At 40.6% G+C, this 26,435-nt stretch overlaps 2 protein-coding genes across 4 annotated transcripts in view; both read right to left on the bottom strand.

Moving 5' to 3' along the window:
* Positions 1 to 4: 4 nt before the first annotated feature.
* On the bottom strand, positions 5 to 15,871 carry csf1ra (colony stimulating factor 1 receptor, a). Its single transcript, XM_080416090.1, has 22 exons — positions 15,713 to 15,871; positions 15,378 to 15,472; positions 13,164 to 13,451; positions 12,383 to 12,670; positions 12,091 to 12,230; positions 11,494 to 11,659; positions 10,754 to 10,955; positions 10,341 to 10,456; positions 10,043 to 10,154; positions 8,259 to 8,458; positions 7,746 to 7,837; positions 6,993 to 7,119; positions 6,685 to 6,789; positions 5,936 to 6,046; positions 5,591 to 5,744; positions 5,320 to 5,399; positions 5,054 to 5,157; positions 4,787 to 4,909; positions 4,045 to 4,156; positions 3,322 to 3,421; positions 2,523 to 2,634; positions 5 to 2,122 (listed from the first exon to the last, which is right to left on the bottom strand). The coding sequence occupies exons 2-22, from the start codon at positions 15,427 to 15,429 to the stop codon at positions 1,973 to 1,975; spliced, it is 2,934 nt and encodes a 977-aa protein (XP_080272216.1). The 5' UTR covers positions 15,430 to 15,472; positions 15,713 to 15,871; the 3' UTR covers positions 5 to 1,972.
* A 1,069-nt stretch (positions 15,872 to 16,940) lies between these two features.
* pdgfrb (platelet-derived growth factor receptor, beta polypeptide) overlaps positions 16,941 to 26,435 on the bottom strand; it is a 30,114-nt gene continuing 20,619 nt past the window's right edge. For all 3 annotated transcript variants that reach the window (XM_080415375.1, XM_080415374.1, XM_080415376.1), the window contains 9 exons: positions 25,972 to 26,134; positions 24,510 to 24,676; positions 23,573 to 23,688; positions 23,163 to 23,285; positions 22,732 to 22,843; positions 22,147 to 22,246; positions 20,923 to 21,028; positions 19,393 to 19,673; positions 16,941 to 18,704 (listed from right to left, as the gene is read on the bottom strand). In XM_080415375.1, coding sequence (XP_080271501.1) covers positions 18,557 to 18,704; positions 19,393 to 19,673; positions 20,923 to 21,028; positions 22,147 to 22,246; positions 22,732 to 22,843; positions 23,163 to 23,285; positions 23,573 to 23,688; positions 24,510 to 24,676; positions 25,972 to 26,134 — 1,316 coding nt within the window. In that variant the 3' untranslated portion in view covers positions 16,941 to 18,556. The remainder of the gene's footprint in view (positions 18,705 to 19,392; positions 19,674 to 20,922; positions 21,029 to 22,146; positions 22,247 to 22,731; positions 22,844 to 23,162; positions 23,286 to 23,572; positions 23,689 to 24,509; positions 24,677 to 25,971; positions 26,135 to 26,435) is intronic.

The following is a 26,435-nucleotide window of genomic DNA, read 5'->3' as shown; positions in this document are numbered from 1 at the left end:
CAGAGATGTCAAAAGAATAGCTTTATTGATGCTACTATAATTTTCCAGTGATGATTTTCAAGTCTTGCATTGATTTGAGCATTTGCACTACAGCAGCATCTCACACCAAACAAAGACAAAATGTGTAAGTTGAATGATTTCTCTAAGACTGCTGTACATAAACATTCCAGAGCTGTTCAGAGACCGAACATTTTTTGATTTACATCTCATAACATAATACAGTACATTACTCAGTAGACATGGCACACCCATGTCCTTCAGAATTCAATGGGGGAAGGCATTGAAAGTGGAACTAATCTCAGTTGGCAGTGTACGCTAACGCTACATAGTACTAGTGTACTGGCAGTGAGTGCTACATTAAACACATACTGTATATAAAGCTTAATGTGTACAAAAAGAAAATACAATACAATTCAAAAGTGAGATAACCCGTCTCTGTCAAACACACATCTTTCATTTGATCCCAAATGGATACAGATTTCCCTGCACAGTTCAGTTGTGTTCCCGCAGTCAAGACTTACTGAATCCCATCTGTCTAATTAGTTGAGTTGAAGTGGTACAATCATATGCTGCCACCGACAGGCTAATATCATGACAATTTCACAAGAGAAGAAATACAGCTGTGACTGGAGCATGTACTGACAACAATCAGGTCATTCTTTGGGGCAAAAAAAAGTATCTCTAATGCGTTTTCAGCGGTTAATGTGGCATGTTGAAAATAAGAGGGGGATTTAAAAGCTGCACTGTACGCTTTCCTGTTCTGCCCCGGATTTGAACCCAGGTCTCCTGCGCAAGTGCTGAATTTTCTTTTACTACTGAGCTAATAGAGCCTGCCTGTTTGCTCTGGGGAATTTTGACCTTCAGGTCAAAATTCAGGTCAAACCAGAAACGGGAGCGTGTCGGGGGTCGTGTTCAACCTAGACACAGGATCTAAATGTCTCAATAGAGGAGCAGGGAGACGAAATACAACCACCCCAATTGTATAACTTATATTGTCTTAACATTCTCTACCATACTAGCCTCGGAAACCCAGGCTTTTTTTTTTGTTACAAAAGAAAAAAAGCCTGGGGGAGCCATGCAGGAACGATGGTCTTGGACCTTGTTATCTCCTAACCAATCAGAGTGCAGAGGGGCGTCGCTCTAAATTTGGTGACGTCAGCGTGCTCCGTGCACAGGCCGAGGGGGGGAGGGGAGGGGAGGCGGGGACATAGATTGGTGAAGCAATAGGAAGCCACGCACAAATCCGGGCGGCTGTGTTTGGGTCAGCCCTTCAAGACCATGGATTGAGCTCGTAGCCTCAGGCTACTACCATACAGATTGGACAAAATATTCACAAAAAAATTACATGGTAGAGCTTTAACTAAGGGGATGTATGAATGGCATCAAAGTGCAAAATATATGTATCTTTGCACTACTGTGATATACAACATCCGATTAAGAATACCTCGCACAGATACAGCGTCTGGGTCCTGGGCTAAAAAGTATGATATGGAAGTGATCCTGCTGACAATGAAAATGTAAATACCACACAAAACAACATCCTCAGAAGGGACTGTAGTTCAAATCCATTGTGTACAGTACATAACAGAACACAGGCACAAGAATGAACAACAAAACAAAAACTAAGTTTCTAGATACACAAACTAATGGAACAGACTGAATGAAAACATTTTGATAATGCATTAAGGTACAGCACTGGTTACACGCGTCATTTGTTGACATTTTTCACCTTTAATGTCAGAGGTCGGCGTTAGACACGGCAGTTTCTGGTCATGGTCTGCAGAAGAGAGCGAGTCACATGCATCAACGGCCTGTCTGCCTGGCAGGCGGACATTGACAGCAGAAATAGCTTTAGAGACGACTCATTGTCTCGGGGACTATCCGAGGGTTCGACAATCTGTGGTGCTTTGCCCAGGAAGCATGGCTGGTTCCAGCATCAACATAATTCACTGACCGACTGAGAGATGGGCCTTCAGCAGAACTGATAGTTGTTGGAATTCATCAGGGGTTGTTCCTCCTCTTCGTGGTCACATGACGGGTCACAGGAGCCATCACACGCATGCTTGGGCTCATCACATACACCCTGCACCAGGACCTGTTGCTGGACGTTCTGGTACATCAGCTGTAGAGAGGAGTCATTAGGTTATTAAGACCCACTCTAAAAAAGCAATAGCTTTTCCTTTTATAACTGTAATGACTTGGATATACTGTATAAGTGAAAAGATGGCTCTGTGACACTGTAACTCTGCTCTAGAGCCTGATCGATGTATCGGCCAATATTTGCCTTTTTTTTTAATGGCAATTATGCAGCCAATGTGTCCATTGACACATTGGCTTCTAGATGAACATTTTAAAGCATTTTAAAAAAATAGCAGATCGGTTATCTTTGAAATTTTGCTATACGGCTTATGGATATATATTATTTTCATTTGTTTGTTTGCTTATAAGTTAATTCCTTGTTTTGTAATTTTTGACAAAATATCAGTCGTGTTCTACTCTGCCTTAGACTGCTCAGTGCTCACCTGTTCCTGGTCAGGCTGATCCCCCAGCAGTCTCTCGATCATGTGACAGATTTTGCTGAATGTTGGACGTTCTGTGGGCTCCAGGTTCCAACACATCTTCATTATCATGTACCTGAAACGTCAATAAAAGTGTTTAGATTTTTATTTTATTTATTGTTTTACTGACACTGGACAAAACGCTTGGATCAAATTCCTAAAATATAATGCACAGAAGCCTGCAAAATTCTTGCCCAGTTAAAAATAAACATTCTGTTAAAACTGAATTAAACAAATACGAAGACTTGTGGAGGCAGTGACACAGTGTGATAGCAGGGCCTTCATAAACCCACTATCCCTCCAGTCTTATGTGGTGGCCGTGAAATCTTAAAGTGAAATGGGAGTCGCTTGGAGATCATGTGGTTAACAGGCAGAACTGAGGCCTGACTCAGACCCACACAACAGAACAACAGATGATTAGGCCCTGACTCAGTCTTAGTCCCCCTTGTCTTCAAAGATCACTTATTCACAGCGATTCAGCACACACAGATGAAAGGGGCCGTGGTAAAAAAAAAATACCCTCTTTATTTTATCATTTTGATGGGTTGTTTTTATTGCGGATGGGGAGATTTGGTTTTTACGTTGAAGATCAGGGAACCAAGCAAACTGAAATGAGAAATGGGAATCCATGATGTTTTATTTGTGATGATATACTGGCGCAAACCCTGTCGATGCTGAGAAAACCGTTGTCTTAAATGTTAGAAAGGGGTACTTCATTAATAAAACTATTTTTTTACTTGCTACAGTCTAACTTGGGACTTACGTCTCAGGAGGGGCAAAATCTGGCCGGGACATCTGATAGCCACACTTAACCATCTTGTAGAACCTGGTGTCCACAGCCATACTGGGGTATGGGCTCTTGCCTGACAGAAAATAATTCAATTGTAAGTATGGAGATCTAAATTAATCCATTAAGACCACCTTTGTAGATCTGCTATTTCTTTTTAAATATTGTGTAATTTTTTTGCAGCGAACATTTTTAACTCTGATCTGTGCCTCTGGGGGTCCCTGGAACAACATATTTTGAGATGGGGGTCCGTGGCCAAATACATATCATTTTGGGGGTCCTTGACATGGAAAAGTTGGAACACCACTGATATAGCAACATACTGTTAGGATTTAGAAAAATGTTTTAGACATGTATTTGGCCACGGACCCCCATCTCAAAATGTTTTGTTTCAGGGACCCCCCCCCCCTCCATTTGTAACATTTGTAACATTTGAGTTACAATTGTTCGCTTTAAAAATACATATATGCAAAGATTTGCGCACATTTTCACGATTTTTCTAAAATAGCAAATATACAAGCTCAATAGCATATATACAAGTGCCCCGCTATGAGCTTGTATATCTGCTATTTTTGAATAGCCAAAGACATCTAAAATGACACAGATACGTTCCCGGATTGAATGGGTTAAGAAACAGCTACAATTGTTTGGATGTGGAACACAAGATGGAAATCATTACTGATATTGATGGTGTCTCACCTAATGAGAAGATCTCCCAAAGAAGGATCCCATAGGACCAGACATCACTCTGTACGGTGTAGACACAGTCGAAGATACTCTCTGGAGCCATCCATTTCACTGGCAGACGTGCCTAGAAATATAGGCCAAGGGGGACAAAATATGTTTTATATTTGTTGTACACCACTGTATATGCTAGCAAATCGTCACTGCCAGGTGGAAACCTTGTACGTTGTACTTTTACTTTTCAGGAAATGGAAAAAATAGCCTGTCTTCCGATGGATCCAATGTAGTTACTATTTGGTCACTATTTTGCTCTTTTAATGCTTTTCATTGGTTAAATCTTTATAAAAACTCACAGACAGACTTCACACTTTCAACTTGGCATCCCTATTTTGGGCATGTCATTATAGGCCAAACTATTTTCAATTAATATATATTTTTAAATTCAGTATTGAAAATGGCCGATCAACAAGCTTATCGTGACATGTTATCGTGACATGTTGTGAGCTTGTAGATCGGCAATCTTTTCTACTTTTACGTGACACTGTCATACGACAAAGTATAATAGGGCAATCAATTATGAAAGAATAAAAATAAAAGATGAAATACGAAGATACTAAGTGTCTGCCCAACAGCAACGATATGCTCAATGTGTACTGTATGTATGTGGTGTTTGCAAAACAAACAAACAAACAAACAGTACAAATGCTTCTCACAGAAACGAAGCTTATAATATTTGTTGATATGAGTGCTTGCTTACGTTCCCCTTCACAACGTAATTGGAGTCATTCATGATGTCACGTGCCAGGCCAAAGTCACAGATCTTAGCCACTCGACGATCTGTCAGGAGGACGTTTCTGGCCGCTACATCTCTGTGAATACACTGAGCACACAAATAGAACTGCTTATGACTTAAAAGCTAAGAACAATGCAGAAGTATTCCCTTTGCCACTGTGTTATGCATTCAAGCTGAAGCGTACTATAATATAGTGAAATGGTAAAAAAAGAAAAAAAAAGAAACACTCACATTTCTGTTTGACAGAAAGTCTAGGCCCTGTGCCACCTGATAGGAAAACCTCAGTAGATCATCAATGTCCAGTGGCCAGTCACCATCCTCCTCACTCACAGAGTCTGGGCATGAATTAGCCAGATTACACATTCATTTACAAACACATGGGAGCTTATGTCACTATTGGTTTGTGCAATGAAACTAGGATAACAAATGAGAGGCTATTGCCTTGCATGAGCTAAATAGCTCTATATTAAAACTAATACTTTTTCTAAGGATTTCACCTTGAGATGATTTGGCTGGCTGTTGACTGGGTCTCATCTCTAAGTAGCTTCCTGATGACACACTAGAGATCCCACTGTCACTGTTGGATAGAGAGAGCGTGTGCAGACAGACAGACAAGACAGACAGACAGACAGACAGACAGACAGACAGACAGACAGACAGAGGCAAAGACAGGTTAAAATATGTGGACGCTCTTCACAAAACCACACATCTGATGTTTGATTTTCCATGGGTGGTAGTGTTCGTTATTATTAACTGCTGTTGTTGTACCTTCTGATGAACTGTTTCTCATTACAGATGTTCTTGTAGTCAATGGACTGCTCGATGAGGATCTCGGGAATGTTTGTAACGAGAACTTCCTTCTGGCGAAGGAAGTTCAGGAGGTCCCCATGGCAACAGTACTCTGTGATCACAAGCACCGGCCCTGTTGAAGGAACAGTCAGCATTATGAATCTCAAAAACACCCCTTTTACTGAAAACATAAATTTTGGGCAAAATTTGGCAACATTTGGGACAATAAAGTGTCTCTTATCTTGCGTCATTTTAAATGGATGTATATTTAGACTTTCGTATTATCCGTCAAATAAAAATGGTATGTTATTGATATGGTCAAACCTCCATAAGTGCAGGCTCCCAACAGGTTGACAATGTTCTTGTGGTGACCCAGATGGCTCAGGATCTTCAGTTCTGACATCAGAGCCTCCCTCTCATCTGAATGGGCACTAGCTACAGCACAGAGACAGACAACCCTGACTGAATGAAGGCTGTTCAATGCAGCAGAGCTCAAGTCCAAGCTCTTCTTTAACCACTTGAACCCCAGCATCCATATTCTGAGGGGAACATTAGCCTAAAGTAGCCAATCTACAAGCTTGGCGAAGCATGGTGTAGACGGAAAAACACAGTCCAAGTACAGGTCCGTTTATGACTGAGGGTTTAAGCGGTTAAAGAGCACAAGTAAAGTTTGTGTTTCTATACAGTTGCTGTCTCAATGAAAAGTTCCTAATAATAAATTAATCAATTTCATCAATCTGTGTTGCATGGTGGAGGAATTTCTGTCAGGGGCCCCGGTGTGGGTGTTTGACCTAGCCTAGTAATAGACAGTATGTGAGATTATAGATGCAGACGGACAGACACACACACACACACACACACACACACACACACACACACACACACACACACACACACACACACACACACACACACACACACACACACACACACACACACACACACACACACACACAGGGCAGTATGCAGATTGTTACTCTGAGGTAACAATCTGAAGTGAATGTGTTATGGTATCATTTGGTGTGCTTTGCTACAAAGGCCATGTTTCTACCAATCTACGATGATCAGCTTACCTTTCAACATCTTCACAGCCACACGCATCACATTGTCTTCCTCTCCTAGACCGTACGCTGTGGCCTCCACAACCTTTCCAAAAGCTCCAGCTCCCAGGATCTTCCCTGGAGCGATACACACATGAAAACAATATGACAAAATACTACTATCAGTGTAATTCACCCATTTAGACCTGAGGCCGATTTGAAAAACGCCTTCTAAATCCTTACCTAAATTTTCAGAAAATGTGACTTTTATTTTGTGCATTTATTTTATGGATCAATGTGTGAGTGACGCAAAAGAAGAAACATGAAAATATCCTACAGACCTAACTTCAGTTTATCACGGGGGAACTCCCATTTCTCATTGTACGGCAGCTGAGTGGGGTCAATGAAGGTGTAGTTGTTCCCATCTCTGGCCTCAATGATCTTCCAGCGGATCTCATACCTTGGTTTCTGAAAAAGGATGGCGGAGTTGAAAACAAAAATAGAAATATTCCTTTTTGACGAATCTGCTAAAAATGATGGTGCGTATCCTATGGTAATTGTCACTGGGTTTAAAACAAACTATGGTTGCCACACTAAACAGCTGCAGGTTTAATTGATTGACTGACATCTTTATTGACAAAATGTGTACGCATATAAACATAATATTTGTGCATATCTGTCAAAGGGATTAAACACACAAGCTTATTTCCTTTGTGGTCCATTGAGGGAAAGTGTGTGTGTGTGTGTGTGTGTGTGTGTGTGTGTGTGTGTGTGTGTGTGTGTGTGTGTCTGTGTGTGTGTGTGTGCGTGCGTGCGTGTAAACGTTGTCGCTGTCGGGCAGAAACCTCTTATCTCCATATTTCATATGTCCATGTTTTTCGCAGATAAATGCCCTACTTCATCATGCAAGAGTGTTACACAAAAGGAGTGAAAATAGCCGATCTACAAGATCACAACGTGTCGCATCCCAATGTGCTGTGATAGATCTGCTATTTTCACATTTTCAAAATGTTTTTAAAATAATAACAAAAAAGGAACGGTTTTGGACATACAAGGTTTCCACCCGACAGCAACGACATACAGGTTGAACCTACCTGTTTGTATTTGTATAACAGGAAGACCAGCAGCAAGAGGAGGATGGTCAGGACACCTGCTGCTCCAGTCAGCGTAGAGGTGAAGAGCTTATCTAGACAGTGAAATTGTTCATCAATGATCTCAGTGATACTGGTTTGCACTGTATGCACACCGACTCATGGACTGGAGAACAATGCTACTACTGTACTTCATCTTCTCTAATGTCCTTCTGCATGAAATATCTGACCTACAAGATGACATCGTGTCGCGGTACAACACGTTGTCAGCTTGCAGATCTGCTATCTTTGCAACTTTTGACATTTCTAAAATTATTACTATTATTATTTATTTATTTTTGGCCCATAATGACATGCCCAAAATAGGGATGCCTGCTCTCTGCCATCACGTGAAAGTGATGAAGCCATAACCGTAACAATGCATAAAACATTAAGCCTCCGATTTGAGAACATGAGAACAAAAGCAGTCGGGACACTCTACTTTATTACTTGGTGATTAGTTCATAGTGAACTCACCAGACACTTCCATGGCCAACGTGTCACTGCTGACTCCGACCAGATTGAAGGCCACACACTCCACTGTCATCCTGCGGTCTGAGGGCCCCACGGTCAGAACACTCTCCACCTCCACGGCTCCGTACTCCTCCCGCTGGACCTCTACTGTCTGGGCCATGAGAGGGACGGCCATCTGCATGCCTGTAGTGTTCTCATTACATCTGCCCAAACAGAGATACACAGCATAACAGTCATCATCTACATGAACCATACATTATTTATACGTGCAGCACTTTTCAAAACCACAGTGTCATGATCTGTGTCTTGTTCTGTCTCCCTGTTGTTTTATTGTTAGTTAGATATAGTTGATGTTTTACTTGGATAGTTGTGTTCATTTAATTTCAAGTAATGTGTCTTCCTTGTTTCTTAGTTTAAGTTAAGGTTTTTACTTTGCACTTGTGCACCTTATTTTGTAGTAATGTCCTAGTGCGTCCTGTTTTCCTTGGTTAACAGTTACCTGTATTGTCTCACCTGTCCTGTCAATAGCAATGTTGTTCACCTGTGTCCTGTTAGCCCCCCTATCCAATCCTGTTTCAATGTTTGTTTCAATCCAGTTTTTTCCTGTTACCCATTGTGTTCACCTGTGTCTAGTAATCTCTGTTAGCCTATCCCTGTGTGGTTTGTCAGTTGATCCACCTGTGTCCTGTTATTCCCTGAGTCTATTTAAAGTCCCCTGTATGTTACCATCTTTGTCAGGTTGTCATGTTAGGTCACTAGCGTTCAGTTGTTTTCTCCTTGTGTATCCCATGGTGAAGTCCCAGTGTATTATTCCTGGTTCTTAAAACTTCTATTCCTTGATAACATTCCTTGTGGTTTCCTTGTGTTGATTTTTGTCATAAAGACCTCTTTCATTGAACTACTCTGCCTGCGCCTGTCTGTATATGCACTAAACCTCCTCGCACGGTGACACGGTTACAAAGTGAATTCCAGTCTAACATAAAATATAATACAGGATTATTGGCCTATTTGGGGCCATGCATGTCCGAAACGATGGAAGTGGTTCCATTTATAATAGAACAAACGTTATGCTTTGCCGTTCAGGTAAGCCAACGGGTCGGGTTAGGCAATTAGGGACTCATACTGACTTAGCGGCACAAAGGTGACACTGAGGGTTTAGGTTGGCCAATCAGGGAAGCCGATGCATACAATCTCCCGAACACACAGAGAATTTCTGCGTCTTTCTAAGTTTCTATGCGGGCCGACAGATACAGATATTTGTGATTTTGCCATTCATCTCGGCACACCTATATGAGATACACATGCCAAGTTCAAAACCAAACGAAACGGTCAGATGCTGTCTGAGTTATGCCAAATTTTGTGACTCTGTCAATTATATAGTATCTACAGTATATGTGCATAGATTTTGGCCAAATATGGACATCCCGACTTCAGAGCAAATCTGCGTTGTTAGTCAACGGCTTCTGTTGTGTGTGACTCAAACCAGAGCTTGATCAGCGGGAGAAAGCCTATTTTACCCATGGATGCAACCCCGGCAACATAAGCAATTCAAAGGAAAGGCACCCACGCAATAACCTGCCAATGGGTACTGAAACCTGAACACGCTGATTGTGTCATGATTGATTGTCAGTGCAATAACCCGGCAATGCCAAGCAAGCTGATAAGAAAATAAATGCAGTAAAACCAAAAATACAAGTTCACCAGGAAAGGACATTTTGACAGAAAATGCACGTGCATTTTACGAAGTGCTTGAAAAAAAGCAAGACCAAAACAGAGGAGTGACTCACGTGGGTCTTATTCCAAAACACTGGTACCATTTGATTCTTGGGGCAGGGTAGCCAAATGAAGTGCAAGTAAGTGTGGTGACATTCTCCCATCTCACCACTGCAACAGGTCTCTCTGTCAAGTAGATTGAAGTTTATTTTATTTAATATAGTGCCAAAATACAACAAAAGTTATACAGTATCATGACACTTTGCATATAGAGAAGTGCAAGACCTAAAGTAATATTCCTTTGACTGGGAAACGTCGCATAGCATGAATAGCATCAGTGTTGTTGTCATTTGTGTTTACTGTTTCACTTACGGTACATTTGGACTTGGAACGTGATAGATGCATTGGCCATGTTACTTCTGGCATGAAAGGTGTACTGGCCTTGCTCCTGGGCTTTCATTCTCTTCAGCAGTAGAGTAGCATGGTACCTATAGGGAAAGACCAGACTGTCTGCTGCGGTCTGTGGTGAATCATTCAGCGGCACAAACTCAGACTCAGTTCCTATGCATCATCACACCGACGATGCCAAATGAAAAGGAGAACATCCATCTTCCCTATTGCAGTTTCATGACCTGACCAGTTCTAATGACCGTGTACACTTCCATGTCAGCTCGATCCAATATGCAATAACAGCATATTTCAAATCCGGAATATTTTTCTCATCCTGCTGTGTACATGTCATATGTTTTCTACCCAATAATGATGTTATCAATATTTTCTCCTACCTATTGTTGTATCTGATGAGCTTTTGTTCCTGCGTGGATGTGTTGGGGGATGTGGGGGTGTCCCAGCCATGCTCTGTTATGTGGGGGTAAGCCTCAATAAAGACAGTGAGTTCCAGATCCTCTCCTTCATTCACCTCCACAGACAGACCATTGCGGGCCAGTTTAGGTGAAAACTGGGGTGACATCCTGATAAAGGGCTTGTCTGTTTGAAAGGATAAGGAGATTATCAGTGTTTACAAACGATTATCATTTTACAAGCCTGACACTATTTTTGTTTTGTTGTACTTTTTTTTTAAAAGTTTTCCTCTTTTTCTCCCAATTTTGTCATTCTGCCAATTCTCACTTCCCCAATGTGTCGCTGCTGACCCCTACTTGTTGGTTATGGAGGGTGTAGATGAGCATGTGTCCCCTCCGATACACATTAGGTCACCGGGCGCGTCTTTTCACCAGACATTCACCGGGAGGACATAATGCATGTGGAGGGACATGCTATTCTTCCCAGTTCATTCCCCCCACTGAACAGGCGCCCTAACCAACAGTGTTCGTTGGAACGCCCGGCCAAGCCCAAGCCACCCCCCACCACCCATATAGTCTCTGCGGTGGTGGGCGGGAACTTTACCCCTTGCACCACCAGAGTGTCCTGCCCCTGGCTTTTCACAATTGATCATCATGCAGTTAATGTCTGACTTTCTATAGGTCTGTTCTGGCTTGGTGTTGGCCTCTGTGTTGGGTGGTCATACCTACAACCAGCAGATAAGTAGTTGAACTGTTGACCCCAGCTTCATTTGTGCCAATACAGGTAATGTTCCCTGTATCTGATAAGTCCACAGCAGGGATGGTCAATATGCTCTCTATGTCCAAGCGGTTATCCCCACTGGATCGGGCATCCTCCTCAACGGTCGATTTCTGAGGGGAGAGACACCAAAAAAGCAGATAGATCTCAACCTCTTCATTACTGCCATAGTAAACGACAGTCTAATCTTTTAGCTGTACTAGCAGCAGGGCTCTAAAGATGTCAGTGTCGGAAGGTCAATCAATCAAGTCCATCCATCTAGCCGTCCATCCAACATTTTACTCCCCAACAAGCTACAGTATCTCAAAAACTACTGGTTGGACTGCCATGAATGTGTTGTGCACCTTCATGTTCTACAGATGATTAACCTTTATACTGATTTTGGAGATCACATGACCTTTACTCTAGTCACTAGAGTAGCACTAGAGTCTAGTGCTACCCAAAATGTTCATTTGTACACAAAATGTCTCAAAATATAATGGACACTCGCACACATTTGCACCCTTCGTCATAGGAATAGGGAAGTCTTGTTTCTTGCACTAACCATATTCGTATCCGTGTATGTCCAGGTGACGTTGTAGTTGAAATTGGGATTGTGAGTGGTGCAGCGGATCGTGAGCTTTTCCCCAGCGATACGGATGATCTCATTTTTCTCCAAGAAGACATAAGGCGGGAAGCGCAGCTCTAAAACACACATTGTGACATAACACCGATATAACCTAAAATCAGGATTTTGTGTTGAGTTAATGCTGTTGACCACATGACATAAATAAACGACACCCTACTGTACGTTCCCTACTTTGTAGTTCACTGGTATTTAAAAAAAGCGCTCTCACTCTGGATGACATTGATGGAAAAGGTTTTGGAGGCTCTCTCCACGCCGTTGACCCTGGCTGTGCAGACATAGTCAGCGTTGAAGCTTGGATGGAGACTGTGGATGAGCATGCCCCGGCGTGGGTAAGCAGTAAAGTTCATTCCCGGGGGCAAGGCGCTGCCGTTGTCCATGCGAAGGCCCAGGTCTGTGGCTGTTGGGTCGGTCAGCAGGCAGGGTAGCAGGTAGTCTTCACCCTCCTTCCTCACCACACGCAGACTGGTGCTGCTGGTATAGAACACACTTTTTGGATCTGATGGAGAAAGTGGACGAATCAATTTAGTTTGAATATTGTTCAGTTAATTCACTGGAAACTAGCAACAAATTACAGACTTACAGGAAACAAGATAACCATACACTATAGAAATAGACACAAGGTATGATCTAATGTGTAATTATTTAAGACACGGTCTCACACAATTATACTGAATTATACTGAGTGTAACATATTGGGGCCACCTGCTGTCTTTCCATAAAATAGTCTGACAAATCAAATTCAGAGGAAAGGTAGAATCCTAAAAAAAAAATGTATTGCACTTCAACCATGAAGGGGTGTATGGTGTTCCATACACTGACCTACTGTGCACGTGAACACAAGCTCACCTTTTTTTTTTTTACCTACTCACAGGTCATATAGGCATGTACTGAAGCAAATAAACAAGGTATCTCAAAACAGTCACGAAAATGAGTGGGTAACAGGATAGACAAATATTAAGAGTAAGAAAAAAAGACAAACACAAGCTCACCTTTAACGTACACGTGCACTGAGGAAGTCAGTTCACGGACATCCTGCCGCCCAGTGTACACACATTTGTATGTCCCCGTGAAATCTGCCTTCGGTCGTTCCACCTTAAAGATGCTGATGTTCCCATTGGACCTCACGTATCTACTGTGTTTGGCAAGCCGGGTCATCCAGTTTACTGGTCCATCTCCTTCACATCTCAGCACCAGTGGTTGTTTGCCAGGCGGTACCACCACCTCAGAACCAACCAACACCTCAGAGTTGAACTTGATCACCGGGCGCCTCCATTCTCCTAAAAAAGACTTATATGATTAATATTAATGATAATATTGTATCTTGTTACACTTTCTTTTCTTTTTTTTACCCATTCAACGCATCTACAGATGGATAACTGAGGAGAACTGAATGTCTTGTTGGACTTTCCGAGATCCAGAGCTTTAGACGTACAGTAGCCTATACTGAATATGATCTCATATGGTTTCAGGAAACAGCTTGAAGTCTTGGACTGAGAGTCCTCAATCAATCCTTCTCTCACTTCTGCTTTCTCACAGATCACTACACTGGAGACAGGAATGGGAAAGACTGTATCTACAGTACAGTATGTGTATTTTCATACGGCTTACGGTTGTATTCCTTTAGTTTAAGATCCCCTTTTTCAGCTCTCAAACTGAGAGGAGATGCCTGTTGGGAAATTAAAATAAAATCTGTAAATTTATAGACATTTCTCTGAAAAACAGTCACTAAAATCACTCCCGCAGGAGTGATACAGCTCAGTTTTGTTGAGGCGGGGGGGTGGGGTGGGGGGGGGACAGACAGACAAAGCTGGCTTTGACCTCTTCAGAACAAACTGCAGGGCAAACAAACTCACTCAGTATTAGTGGTTTGCATTGGGTCAGGTTGGAACACTGTCACTGCAGGCTTTTTCATCTTATCTCCACTTTTGAATACAGAAAACTGTTTGTTGAAAGCTGAAATTGGGTCTTCACTAAAATGTGTTGTGTTTTAGCAGATACTGTACTAGTGTTTAGAAGCTTGGCAAATGAATCATTACGCAGAACTAAAGTTATCTGTTCAGCATATTATTATTTATCCACCACGGCACACGAGTTAACCAACTGAGAACTTAATTTCATGCTAAGTCCATTTGGCTGTGAACTTTCTGATTGAATAACTTTATGAGTAACACTGTTGCTATAACAATATAGATGTGTTTATCTGTTAACCAAATATCAAATGTGATTTTAACCACTTAAACCCTATATACTTACTGTAGTTGACCGGAGTCCTTTTTCTCTCTACACCAAATCTCTTTGCTGAATTTAGCTGATCTACAAGTTCACAACGCATTTCAACGTGACGGTTTGTGAGCTTGTAGATCTGCTATTTTCACTGAATCTTTATTGTTTGCCTATTTTCGCCAAATATTCGTCTATTATGACATGCCCAGAATAAGGACTAGGCTAGGGTTCATGTGGTTAATTTGAGCTTGAAACAGCTGCAGCAAAGCAAATTCTTTGGTCGTAATTACACCACACAACACACGCCTTTATTCTCTATGTAACTACTGCCATTGACATGAAATTGCAATTTGATGCCATCTGACTGATACCCGTGCAACTTGTGGTGAGGTTCAACAGAAACAGCACGCAAGTTACTTACACGAATAAGCCAACAAACAACACATGATGCCAAACACAACTGTCAAGCTCATTAGACACAACGGACTGTTATGTTTGTCAGATTTTAAAGTGTTTGGCTTATTTGTGCATGTGTATACAGTATATGCCATGAAATGTATGTATGTACTAGTGATATTATATACTACACACGCATGCACGCAATTAATAAATAATAAACAATATAATATGTTTCTGTTTTAATACAGTATTTATCAAGACCTCAGACCTCAGAGGTTAATACTTTACAGGTTTTTAAAACACATTTGCAAACCACACACTGCGTCATTCCTTGTATCATGAGGTCTCTGTGAGGACAGAAAATTTTCCCCTGACTCACAGGGCTGGCCTTTATTCTGTATTTAATTTCAGACTATACTGAAGCTTTATAGCCTCAAGGTCATAATAGCAAGCTTATTAAGTGTGCATTGTAAATGACACCAGCCGACAGCCTGGCGACAGTGAAATGGCTGTACATATCCATATAGTTGCATTTCAAAACCCAGCCGGCATTTGTTTCACCAGTGTTTAAGAGGCCTTACCTTGAGTTGCAGAGGCCAGTGTCCCCAGGAGAAGGGGCAGGTAGGTCAGCATCCTGAGTCGACACCAAATCTTGAATGTAGACTGTGCTTCAGATCTGTGGAGAGAGAGAAATGAGAATCACGCTTTAAACAAACACCCTTCATTTACTTCTCCTTTCCCCCGGAGGAGGGCTGAGAAATGAGCCAAGAACTTATATCACTTCTGTGCTGAAAGGTAGTTCTATTAGACATGTTTGCATAACTAATAGCAAACCGTTATTTTTCTGCCTTTGTAGCCTACTCTATTAATACTCTATTAATACAAAGTGGCATTTAATTATATCAAATGTACATACCTGCAGATGTGTTCTGGTAAACAGACCTGCCTAGGTTTATGTTCCCAGCATCCAGGGGTGAAACGGTAGTCCCTTCTTCACAATCTTCCTTCTGCCTCTCTCCCGCTCTTCCGTCCGTCCACACTGTCTCCTACTGTTGACGTCTCACAGTAAACTGAGTGCAGCAAATAGAGGGTGGGGTAGGGAGCAGGAATCACAGGAATATTGAGCGTCAATTTGCTCCAGGATCCAGGATCAGGCCATTCGAGGTGAGACTAATCATCAGCGATAAAGCTAACTAAGGCTTCCACGCTTCCTGGTGGAGCAGAGAGCACAGACGTCTGGAAGAAGGGAATGATAATGAAAAGGGCCCTTAGGATCAGGGAAGTGGGAACTGAGGGATGGGACCATGTCGGGTGAACAAACTCGTCATGGACAACATAAATGAAAACCTCTGTCCACCAAATCACAGCAAAACAGCAGCTTCAAAGTGGGATGCAGCTTGATGGATGGTTTTCACTGATGGATTGTGGAGAAAATCCCTGATGGGTTTTTCCAGGGCTTTTAGGACAGTTAGTCAATTACTGAGACTTCATGGCATCCATACCATACAATTTAATAGCAATGAAAATGTATAGTTCCACATAAAGAAAACAGTGAGATTAAAAAACCTTCAGTTATGAAATACACAATGGGTCTTTCATTAAAAAAAGAATCTAATCATGTGCATCTCAGGATCCACAAGGGAATGACGTGGCTCCAATGTGTATATCGGACTTTCATGTAGCCAGCCTGAGATGTGATGTCAGCCATCAATGAGATATCTGTGACGTATGACTCAGAATTTGGGCAAGGTTTCAGCCCCATTGACTTACAAAATTAATAACAAAATTAACCCGGGAGAGTATCTGTGTCATTTTAGATTTTTGTGTTGGCTATTAAAAAATAGCAGAAATACAAGCTCACAGCGCGTCACTTCGTGCTTGTACGTCCACTATTTTTGAACATTTTTGAAAAATCTTTTAAGAACTACTGGTTTAGAAGGCATTTGTAAAAACGGCCTCAGATCTTATAAAGTTAAATATTTTAAAAAGTATAAAACACGTGAAAGAAAATGAGTGGAGGTATAATGTGCGGCATACTGGCAGTAGTGTTCTGCATAGTGTTCTGCATACTGGCAGTGTGCATAATACATCTGGCTGTGATCGGTTGCGTAGCTCCGACGAAACAGACACACAGACAGGTCACAAACCTTTTGATAATAAACCTTTATTTTCACATCTGCAAAACATGTAAAATACTGCATATAAAAAATACATTTGTAAACGTTAAGAGAAGCTTTGGTATTTTAGTGTTCTGCATCCTAAATTGTGTAACACTACATAGAACAGAGTAGCATAACATTTTATTTTAAATGGTAGTGTGTATGTAATGAAACTATAGAGCTTCTGTGAGTGTGAATATTATGCAAAGAAATTGACAATACAAAAGTACATTTACATGTAAATGTCCTCAAAATGGCTTGCAAGGTTTCTTAACTACAATAGCCCTTCAAACCCCCTCGTCAACAAGTCACCTGAATGCTAAAAAGACAAAATATTATTACAGTCAATACAAATAATCAGTTTTGTACCATTTTGTGCTAAGGCAGTGATGTGCTGAACTTGTAGCTATAAGACTCAGTTGTAGTTATGAGTATGTCAATGTTAAAATTCTCTGCACCGTGTATCTGAATCTAAAGTTCTTCAATCAAGACTCTCGATTCTACCATTCTATCGCCTATAAAATGTACCTTTTATCTCTTTTGTGAATATCCATGTTTTCCTAAACACGATAAAGTGCAAAACTAGTACAGATGATCTGAAATATTCAAAATTCACATATACTGTATAACATAAACATATTCATATTATGCACACAGGGAACAGGCTATAGCTATTTCCAATGTCTGCTTATCACTGCATTCAAAAACCTCTTGGACTAATACCTACAGTACCGCATTATGTAACTCATCTCATACTTGAAACAGTGCATCTAGATTCTTCCCACATTGTCATGTCATGAAAATAACATTGAAAAGGGATCATCATTTATGAATATAATTTCTTGTAGCATCGATAAAAAAAAAGTACAATTAAAAGTATTTATTCACCCGTATGAGACTGCAAATATCTACGGCTGTGGACAACTACATTGGTCTAAAAAATGATATATAAAAGTGAATAAACTGGCAGGACCAAGAGGAAGAAAAATAATGTCAATAAAATCTACTGTACAATAAAGACATAAAAGAATGCAAGACCTACATCAGTGTAATCTTAAATCCCTGACTAAAACACTGGTCATCTAAACCATTTGGCCTGTTTCAACAAGTCTAGAAGAATGTGAGGAGAGTTATTTAAAAAGTTTGAGTTAAGGTTAACCACTCAGCTATATTCGGTGAAGAGATTTGGTGTAGAGGGAAAAAGAGTGGACCAAGAAGAGAACTGACCCCGGTCAACTAAGTACTGTATTAGTTTACCAATGGGGTTAAGTGGTTAAGGTTGTACTCACATGACTGAATCTTATCTCAGATATCAGAGGAATTGAGCAATTACACCATAGCTGTGATTTTATGAACACTAAAAGTCTCCAGACTTGCAGAGATTTATTACCACATGGTGACGTTTCAAGTGCTGAGGCTCTTCTTCAGACCTTTACCCACAATGCTCTACTTTACCATTTGTGATTGTGACACAGGAGTGATAAGGAGCACCCAAGGAGTGCTTAATGGAGATATCAAGATCGCCTACTCACTGAAGTCTGCTACATTGTCTATTTGAGCTACATTCCACCTCCAGGAATATGAAGATTCCTCTATTAAGGTTACAGGAAGCTGTCCTCCACGTCGGGGGTCCCACAGGAGCCCAGCAATGCATCTCTCTCACCGGCCGCCTCCTGTAAATCCTCCTCTGGGAGGGTCTCATCTGTATCCTGGGACATGGAGTCGTCCATCTCCTCCAGAGCCATAGAGCTGAGGGCAAGAGAACAGGACAGAACGGAACTTTAAACACCATTAGAGGCACAAATAGACAGGTCAATTATCACATCACAAACAAATGAAATACACTGCTTCTACTGCTCTTCGTGGCTCTTGTCTCTGATCCCATACTGGCATCCTTAATTAACTTTCGATAATCACAGAAACATTGTTTGGTTTGGGAACTATGACAGTGAAACCTGTACTCCTTACTATTGGTGAACTACTGGATTGGATCTTCGGCAAGATGCCATTCATTTTCAGTTAAAACATAAAAATGTGAAGATTGTTATGCATAACGTATGAGATGATCACAGAGGTCAGTGAATCTTGATCATCAAAACTACTTTGAAACTGGATCCCTATTTCTCCTCATCTCTCACTAGGGGGCACTATGAGTCCTTAGTTGAAGACCAACTAGGATTATTAAACCCAGACAAGTCTTATTAGCGGCTGCAGTGTTTAAATGTGCTGTACACAGTCCTCATGTCTGCTGAGGTGGCCTTCCTGGCAACACAAGACATTATTGTCTCAGTTCAACATCTGGCTGGGTAGGTGTGTTCGAGAAAAAAAGGAAACCGATCTTGTTAAGCAAATATGCTTCCTCTTTCTTGCATATCCAGCATTTGGCAGCCATCTGCAGTGTCTTGAGGGGCCATGTCTCAATGTTGGGCAGCCGTACCTCGCAGGACTTTCCGACAGCACGTCAATGTCTGTAAACCCTTCCTCCGGCTTGGGGTCTGGGATGGGAATGATGTATTCGTTGTACGAGGCCACAACTTCCTCTCCGTCAGCCTCTTGTCTGGATTCTCTGGGGCTGGTGGCGGGGTTGTATGGATCTGAAGGGATGCTGGCGGAGGGGGGAGAGGAGGCGACGGGGAAGGGAGAGGCCAGTCTGGGCTTGGTGCGGGCCACGGCTGGGTGGTCACTCTTCATGAATGTCTCGTTGACCTGGTTGTATTTCTGTCATCAGAATAGAGAACAGGGATCAGGGATTACACAGGAAATGTCTTCAAAAACCTCCAGAAAGAGGTACACATCTCAATGGCCTTACCTAATAGAATAATAACACAACACATACTGTAATAGAATAATATAAACGATATTTCGGGAAACCACACTAAATACAAAATAAACATAGCATAATAATAAATAAATAAAATTGGCTTATGGGTGAACAATGGTTGGACACTGGGTGGGTGTGTGCATGGGTGTCACAAAGGTTACATCCGGATTTGATTGGCCGACAAATGTCACAAACGTGACATCTGGATTTCATTGGCCAAGCTTTGCCTGACGTAGTCTAGTTCTATTTACAACAGTAATTAAACATCATTCAGAACGGTTATTAACCCCTTAAACACTATGTATACTTAGTTGACCGGGCTCCCCCAAGGGTTTATACTTGGCCCCTTCCCTTTTCCCCTCTACACCAAATATGTTCGCAGAAAATAGCTGATATGCAAGCTCATAGCTTGTCACATTGCAACACGTTGTGTCGTACAACTAAGCTCCCATCATTTGTAGTTATGAAAAAATGGGGAAAGAATAGAGATAGAAAGAAAACATGTAAAATATGTAATATTCCTAATATGAGTACAGTGAAATATATACATAAGGTGAAGGCTTTTGTTGTTAAAATAAGTGTTAAATAGCTCTATATTCTGATCATCATCATCATTTGCTACAGTTGCTACGTTTGTTCAGTAACATGGGTCTCCCCGTCTCTCCAGCTCTTTAGTAAACAGACAGTGCATTTTCATGGCAGTTTTATCCAATCAGGAGAGATAACTAATAATGGGAAAATTGGAAGTGATGACACCAGAAAATGAGCCAACAAAGTTGAAACACTTTAACATTTAAGCTTATAATCGGGTACTCTCTTTTGATGAAATTGGCAACCTTACCTGAAAATATATTTTCTGTTAAATAACTGGAAAGAGGGGAGACACCTGTTACTGAACAAACACTATATAGCAATGATTACTATCAGAATATAGAGCTTTAGCTTTTTCAGAAATAACTTTTAGTGTTAATGAAAAACAATGCACTTACACTACCTTTAAAAGAAAGAGAAAATAAGAGGAAAAAAGTTTGCCCCAGAATAGGGATGCTAGGGTTCATGTGGTGGAGAGAGGAGCAAAAACAGGAATTACACCAATGCTTGTGTTGTCAGGCTGCCAGTGGAGTGTAGAGTATATAAATAATGTACCTTTTTATATCCGTCTGACAGCATGTTCCCCATAGAGTGAACCAGAAAGGAGAACTCAGGTCTCTTCTCAAAATTCTCATCCCAGCACTTCCGCATGATCTCGTAGCTACAAAACACAAATAGAGACATACAAGTGATATCCCTTGTTAGAAAAATAAGTTATTCCATGTCTTTAATTCTGATATTACTACACAAATAAGAAAGAGACAGTGTGAGCATAAAAAAAGGGGTAAAATTTGGGTTTTGTTTTGTGAGTCACAGATATGTTTGTGTCACGATCAAGGGCCTCTGTCCGTGTACAATGTGCCCCTGTTTTGTCCAAATTGTCCCTAATGTGACAGTTTGCCCCACTGAGTGTGCCTCTACCCGTCCCATGCACTGCTCCTATTTCCCCTCAGCCAATCTCCCTTCGCCTCTCCCTGAGGCCAAGAGTCTGATTGCCCTGAGTGTTGTCACCTGTGAGAACCAGGTGAGCCTGGTTTGGTGACGAGCTCCTGAGACTATAAAGACTGTGTTCTTCTTATCAACTGTCAGTGTTTAGTCATAATAGTCATAAGTTGTAGTGTCAGGCTATGTAGAAGTGTTCTTTGTATCCTTCTGTGTGCTTTTGCTGTTAGGATTTAGTCAACAACAGCCTCCACAAGAAGTTTCTTTCAGTCTGGCTTCAAGCCAGCGAGGTCACAGTACGGAATCTGCTCTCCTGAGAGTTTTTAATGATCAGCTTTTAACCGCAGCAGCAGCTTTTGATAGGATTGATCATGGGATTCTGCTATCGCAACTGGAACATCACGTGGGAATTACGGGCAGTGCCCTATCATGGTTTCAGTCCTACCTCACAGATAGAACTTTTTGTGCTCAGTTAGGTGACTTCTCGTCACCTGCAGCCCCCCTTACATACTGTATGGAGTCCCCCCAGGGCTCCATTCTAGGCCCATTCTAATTTATCCTGTAACCCTAGGCTCAATTTATGCCAATCACAATATCCCCTTCCCCTGCTATGATGACTGCATCCAAATGTACCTAATCTTTAAAGCCAATGCCACCGACTCTCACTACAGTCCTACACTATGTTTGATTTTACTTTATTGTCCTATATCATGACTTTCCTTGTAATCTCCATATTTTGTTCTTTTATGTTTTTCATAAATGAATGTCCTATTATATACGTCATATGATAGTGTCATACAAAATAGCATAGAACGGTTTTGGAATATTTGCACTTACATTTGGTCAGAGGCATGAGCAGGCTTGGTCATGCGGTAGCCTCTCTTCAAAGCGCTATAGAACAGCTCATTCATAGGAAGGTCAGGATATGGTGTGCCTCCTGCAACACAATGTGAAGTCATTTAACAGCTCCACATGATTCATGAAAAAATTCAACTATAATAAACTTGATTTATGATTAGGAAAACAGATCAAATAATACAACACCAAACATAAAACGCAAAAACTAATAATACAGAAATAGAAACAACAATACGTTAACAATTGGACTTTGAGAAGTGATTTAAATGATACTGTTACTAATGTTAAAGTAAAATCAGATGCAGATTAGATTTTAAGATCAGACAGACTGTCTTTAAACACACACAGCATGAAGATCTCAAATAGAACAATGAACTGCTTTAAGTAGAATCTTGTGCACAAGACAACCCTGAACATGGAAATTGATCTCTTACAGATGCTTCACCAGTCACCACATAGACTTACTAAGACAAGAACTCCTAAAACCGTGTGTGTGTGTTGTGTGTTGTGTATTATGTGTGTGGGTGTACATGTGCACGTGTGCGTGCACGTGTGTGTACTGACCAAGGGTAAAGATCTCCCAGAGCAGGATGCCAAACGACCAGACATCACTAAGGGTCGTGTACAGGTTATGGAATATACTTTCTGGTGCCATCCACTTCAGAGGCAGGAAGGTCTAGAAGGATGGAGAAAAAGGTTGATTATACCCAAAAAGATAATCAGAGACACTTCATTACCAAGATGGAGCTTCATAAATCACATTCCCTGCACATACAGGACTGTTGTCCAAAAAGACATGGCAGAATATACATTGAGACAGCTTAACATCATTATCAATACTGAATACATTTTAGACAGTATCTGACAGTATGATATTCAGTTATTGTATAAAGGTGAGATAGACAACATAAAAACTCACACAAAGTTGAACACAGCCACACCAACTCCATTTCAATATTTATAATAATATATAATCCATAATAAGTGTCACTCACGCTGCCTTTAGAGATGTAATTGGAGTCATGCATGATATCTCTGGCCAGGCCAAAGTCGCAGATCTTCACCAACTTGCCCTCACAGATCAACACGTTTCTGGCTGCAAGGTCCCGATGGACACACTGGGGTGGAACAAACAATACACTCACTTTCAACATGATGTCCCTATTTTGGGCATGTCATTATTGGCTCAAATTTAAAAAATAAAAAAAACTATTGACAGTGTCGCACAAAAGCAAATTTAAGTAAGTATAAAATAGGGCATTAATTTATGAAAAACATACCCAGGTTAAATATGGAGAAGATACAATATATAATATATATATAATATGTACAGGACAATATATAAAATGAGGTAAATATACAGCACCAAACCAAAGTTTACTGAATAACAGATATAATATCCTACATTCTTAGAGGCAAGGAATTCCATTCCCTTTGCAACTTGGTAGCTGAAGCCCAGCAGATCATTGTAGCTGAGTACGGTAGAGTCACTGATGGCCATAGACGATTCCACTATGGAACCTAAAGAAACACAGACAGACAGTTACTGTATTGTACTTCTGTGTCCTCTGTTCACCCTGTGGTCAACGTGATCACTATAGTACCGTCCAACCTTACATGCAAAAACATACACCACACGCATATAGACATAAACATACAGTTCACCATGCACAGACATAAACATACAGTACGCACCTGACCACACCAATAGGCATAAAGACGTGCACGCTTGCATGCTTGGTTGCATGCACGCATTCACACATGCACACAGGCAGTGGTGGAAAAAGTTTTAAAAAAAATTACTGAAGTAAAAGTATCAATACTGCAATGTAGAAATACTACAAGTAAAAGTCCGGAATTAAAAATGTACTTATGTAAAAGTACAAAAGTATTGGTATAAAAATGTACTTAAAGTACCAAAAGTAGAAAGTACTCATTATGCAGAATTTACCGTTTCACAAGTTATCATTATATATAAAAGTTATAAAAAATGCATTGAAAATATATAGCAGATAGCAGATCTAGCTCACAACGTGTTTCATCGCGATGCATTGTGAGCTTGTAGATTGTTTAAATAGGTGGTCAACGTATGTTTTGTAATAATAACCTAAACCTACAAAGTAACTAGTAAAGTTTTCAAATAATTGTAGTGGAGTAAAAAGTACAATATTTGCATGTGAGCTGTAGTGGAGTAGAAGTAAAAGTATAGAAAATTGGAAATGCTCCAGTGAAGTAAAAATTCCTCAAAAGTGTACTTAAGTACAGTGCTTGAGTAAATTTACTCAGTTACTTTACAGCAACACGCACGCATTCACACACGACTAAAGAGAGGGAGCTCTAACCTTGTTCCTGGTAGAGCTCCTGTTGGTAGGGAGACTCGTACGGAGACGGTTGGATGTCTGCATATTTGATGCTGTCAATCTGCTCCTGCATGGGTACGTAGATCGAGGGCTCATCCTTACTCATGTCTATGTAGCCTCCATCACACTCAGAGCCAAACGACACATAGCTGGAGAAAGATGGGGTTGACGTTGAAAGAATTCATTGAAATTGAACCACATCTATATAATATGGTCCCCATTCTGAGGTACAAGTGGACATTTTGGTCATGACTTCCTTTGGAGATCAGAAACCCATCATTACGGTACGTTCCCATAACTAGAGTCAAACCTAGAAGAACTGTGTCACTACGTTGCCACTACAACATGAGGCAACGAGCAGTGTTGCCGGCTGTGTGGCGTAAGTTTGGATAATGTCATTATCCAAAACTTTACCTAACTGAACCAGCTGTAAGCTGTAACAACTGGCCAGGTGTTCAGCCAATGAAATGGGGCTTTCTGATGGGCTAACTTATCCCATGAGCCAAGTGATGTGTAGTTTATAGCTTGTTCATCAGAGTTGGAATTTGATGATGGCAGCAATCTCCCTGTTTAACCACAACCAATTTAAAAACAATAACAGAAACGAGAAATATTTAGATTCATATATTTAGTACTTTCAGATGTTTTAGAACTTATATTTCACTTGTTTCTATATTTTAGAACATTACATTTTTAAGCAAATAAACTACATACATACAGTGAATAATCACAAAAACGTTTTTGATATACGACATTTTTTAAAGATGATTATTAATTAACTTTAATTATACAATGTTATAACACAAACACATGAACTTCACTTTTTGAATATTGGATGAGGCAAGACCACGACTTGCATTAGAGCTCCCTCTACTGGAGAATTCTAGTAAGGATAAGGGTTTATTTGGTTGGAGTTAGTTACAGACCTGTAAGGGTCCATTTAGACCCTCAAGGAACCCTGAGGGTCTCTGGACAGTGGACCCCACTTTTATCATGAATATAATATATGTATATTTTGATTTTCTATATTGTTGTGTAGTGTTTTGTTGTTGTTGCATTGTTGTTTTGTCCAGTTGTTTGAGTGTTTAGTGGACCACAATGTAAACATGCCTCTGGCTTTTTTGTGTGGCGTTACTTTAAATCGTTGTACTGCCTGTACCTTTAAAAATCATCAATAAAGTATTCAATCAATAAAATAAAATAAAATAAAATAAAATAAAATAAAATAAAATAAAATAAAATAAAATAAAATAAAATAAAATAAAATAAAATAAAATAAAATAAAATAAAATAAAATAAAATAAAATAAAATCAACCAATCTACCAATCTACCAATCAACCAATCAAACCTTGAGAACCACTGGTCTATTGTATGACTCTTGAGTGCAGATTTGTGCAATATGTGTGCAGTATGTGAGTTTGTGCAGTTCGTGGTTGTGCTCACCCTTTCCTGTGGCTCAGTGGGGTGCTGCTACCTGCAGAGACATGGCAGCCTGAGTCTCCCTGGTTCTTCTCAGCATGGCACTGCAGGAAGCTGTGCTTGTTTCTGTGCAGGTAGTCCACCAGGTCCCCATAGCGACAGTACTCAGTCACCAGGTACAGAGGACCTGATTGGTAGAACAGTAGGAGGTACTGTAAACGTCTAAATTATAAGTAAGTTAAGTTAAACTGTAGCCTAGAGAATATGCTACATTGTTTGTGACCTTGGAATTCATATCATACTGTGAAACATTTTGCTTTTGAGATGAACCAATTGTGCAATACTAATACTAATACTACAGATCAAACGCTACTACAATTTATAATTTACAATTTACTAATTATCCAGAGCAACTTACAAAGCTCAAGATCAGGATCAGAATCATGGTCTAGTCAACCAACAGCAGGGTAAGAGATTATAATCAAACA

Source organism: Gymnoscopelus braueri (assembly GCF_963280865.1).
Source record: "Gymnoscopelus braueri genome assembly, chromosome: 20".
Classification (NCBI taxonomy): Eukaryota; Metazoa; Chordata; class Actinopteri; order Myctophiformes; family Myctophidae; genus Gymnoscopelus; species Gymnoscopelus braueri.
Note: the sequence above shows the minus strand (reverse complement) of the source record. Positions and strands in the feature narration are given on the sequence as shown.

What these genes read in the sequence shown, in the direction of transcription:
- csf1ra (XM_080416090.1), bottom strand. Translation starts at nt 15,429, where the DNA reads ATGCTGACCTACCTGCCCCTTCTCCTGGGGACACTGGCCTCTGCAACT. An exon ending in TGTTTTGGAATAAGACCCAC is followed by an intron (nt 8,459 to 10,042) that starts GTGAGTCACTCC and finishes CTGTTTGGGCAG; the next exon opens with ATGTAATGAGAACACTACAG. An exon ending in GGGAGCCTGCACTTATGGAG is followed by an intron (nt 5,745 to 5,935) that starts GTTTGACCATAT and finishes TTCCTTCAACAG; the next exon opens with GGCCGGTGCTTGTGATCACA.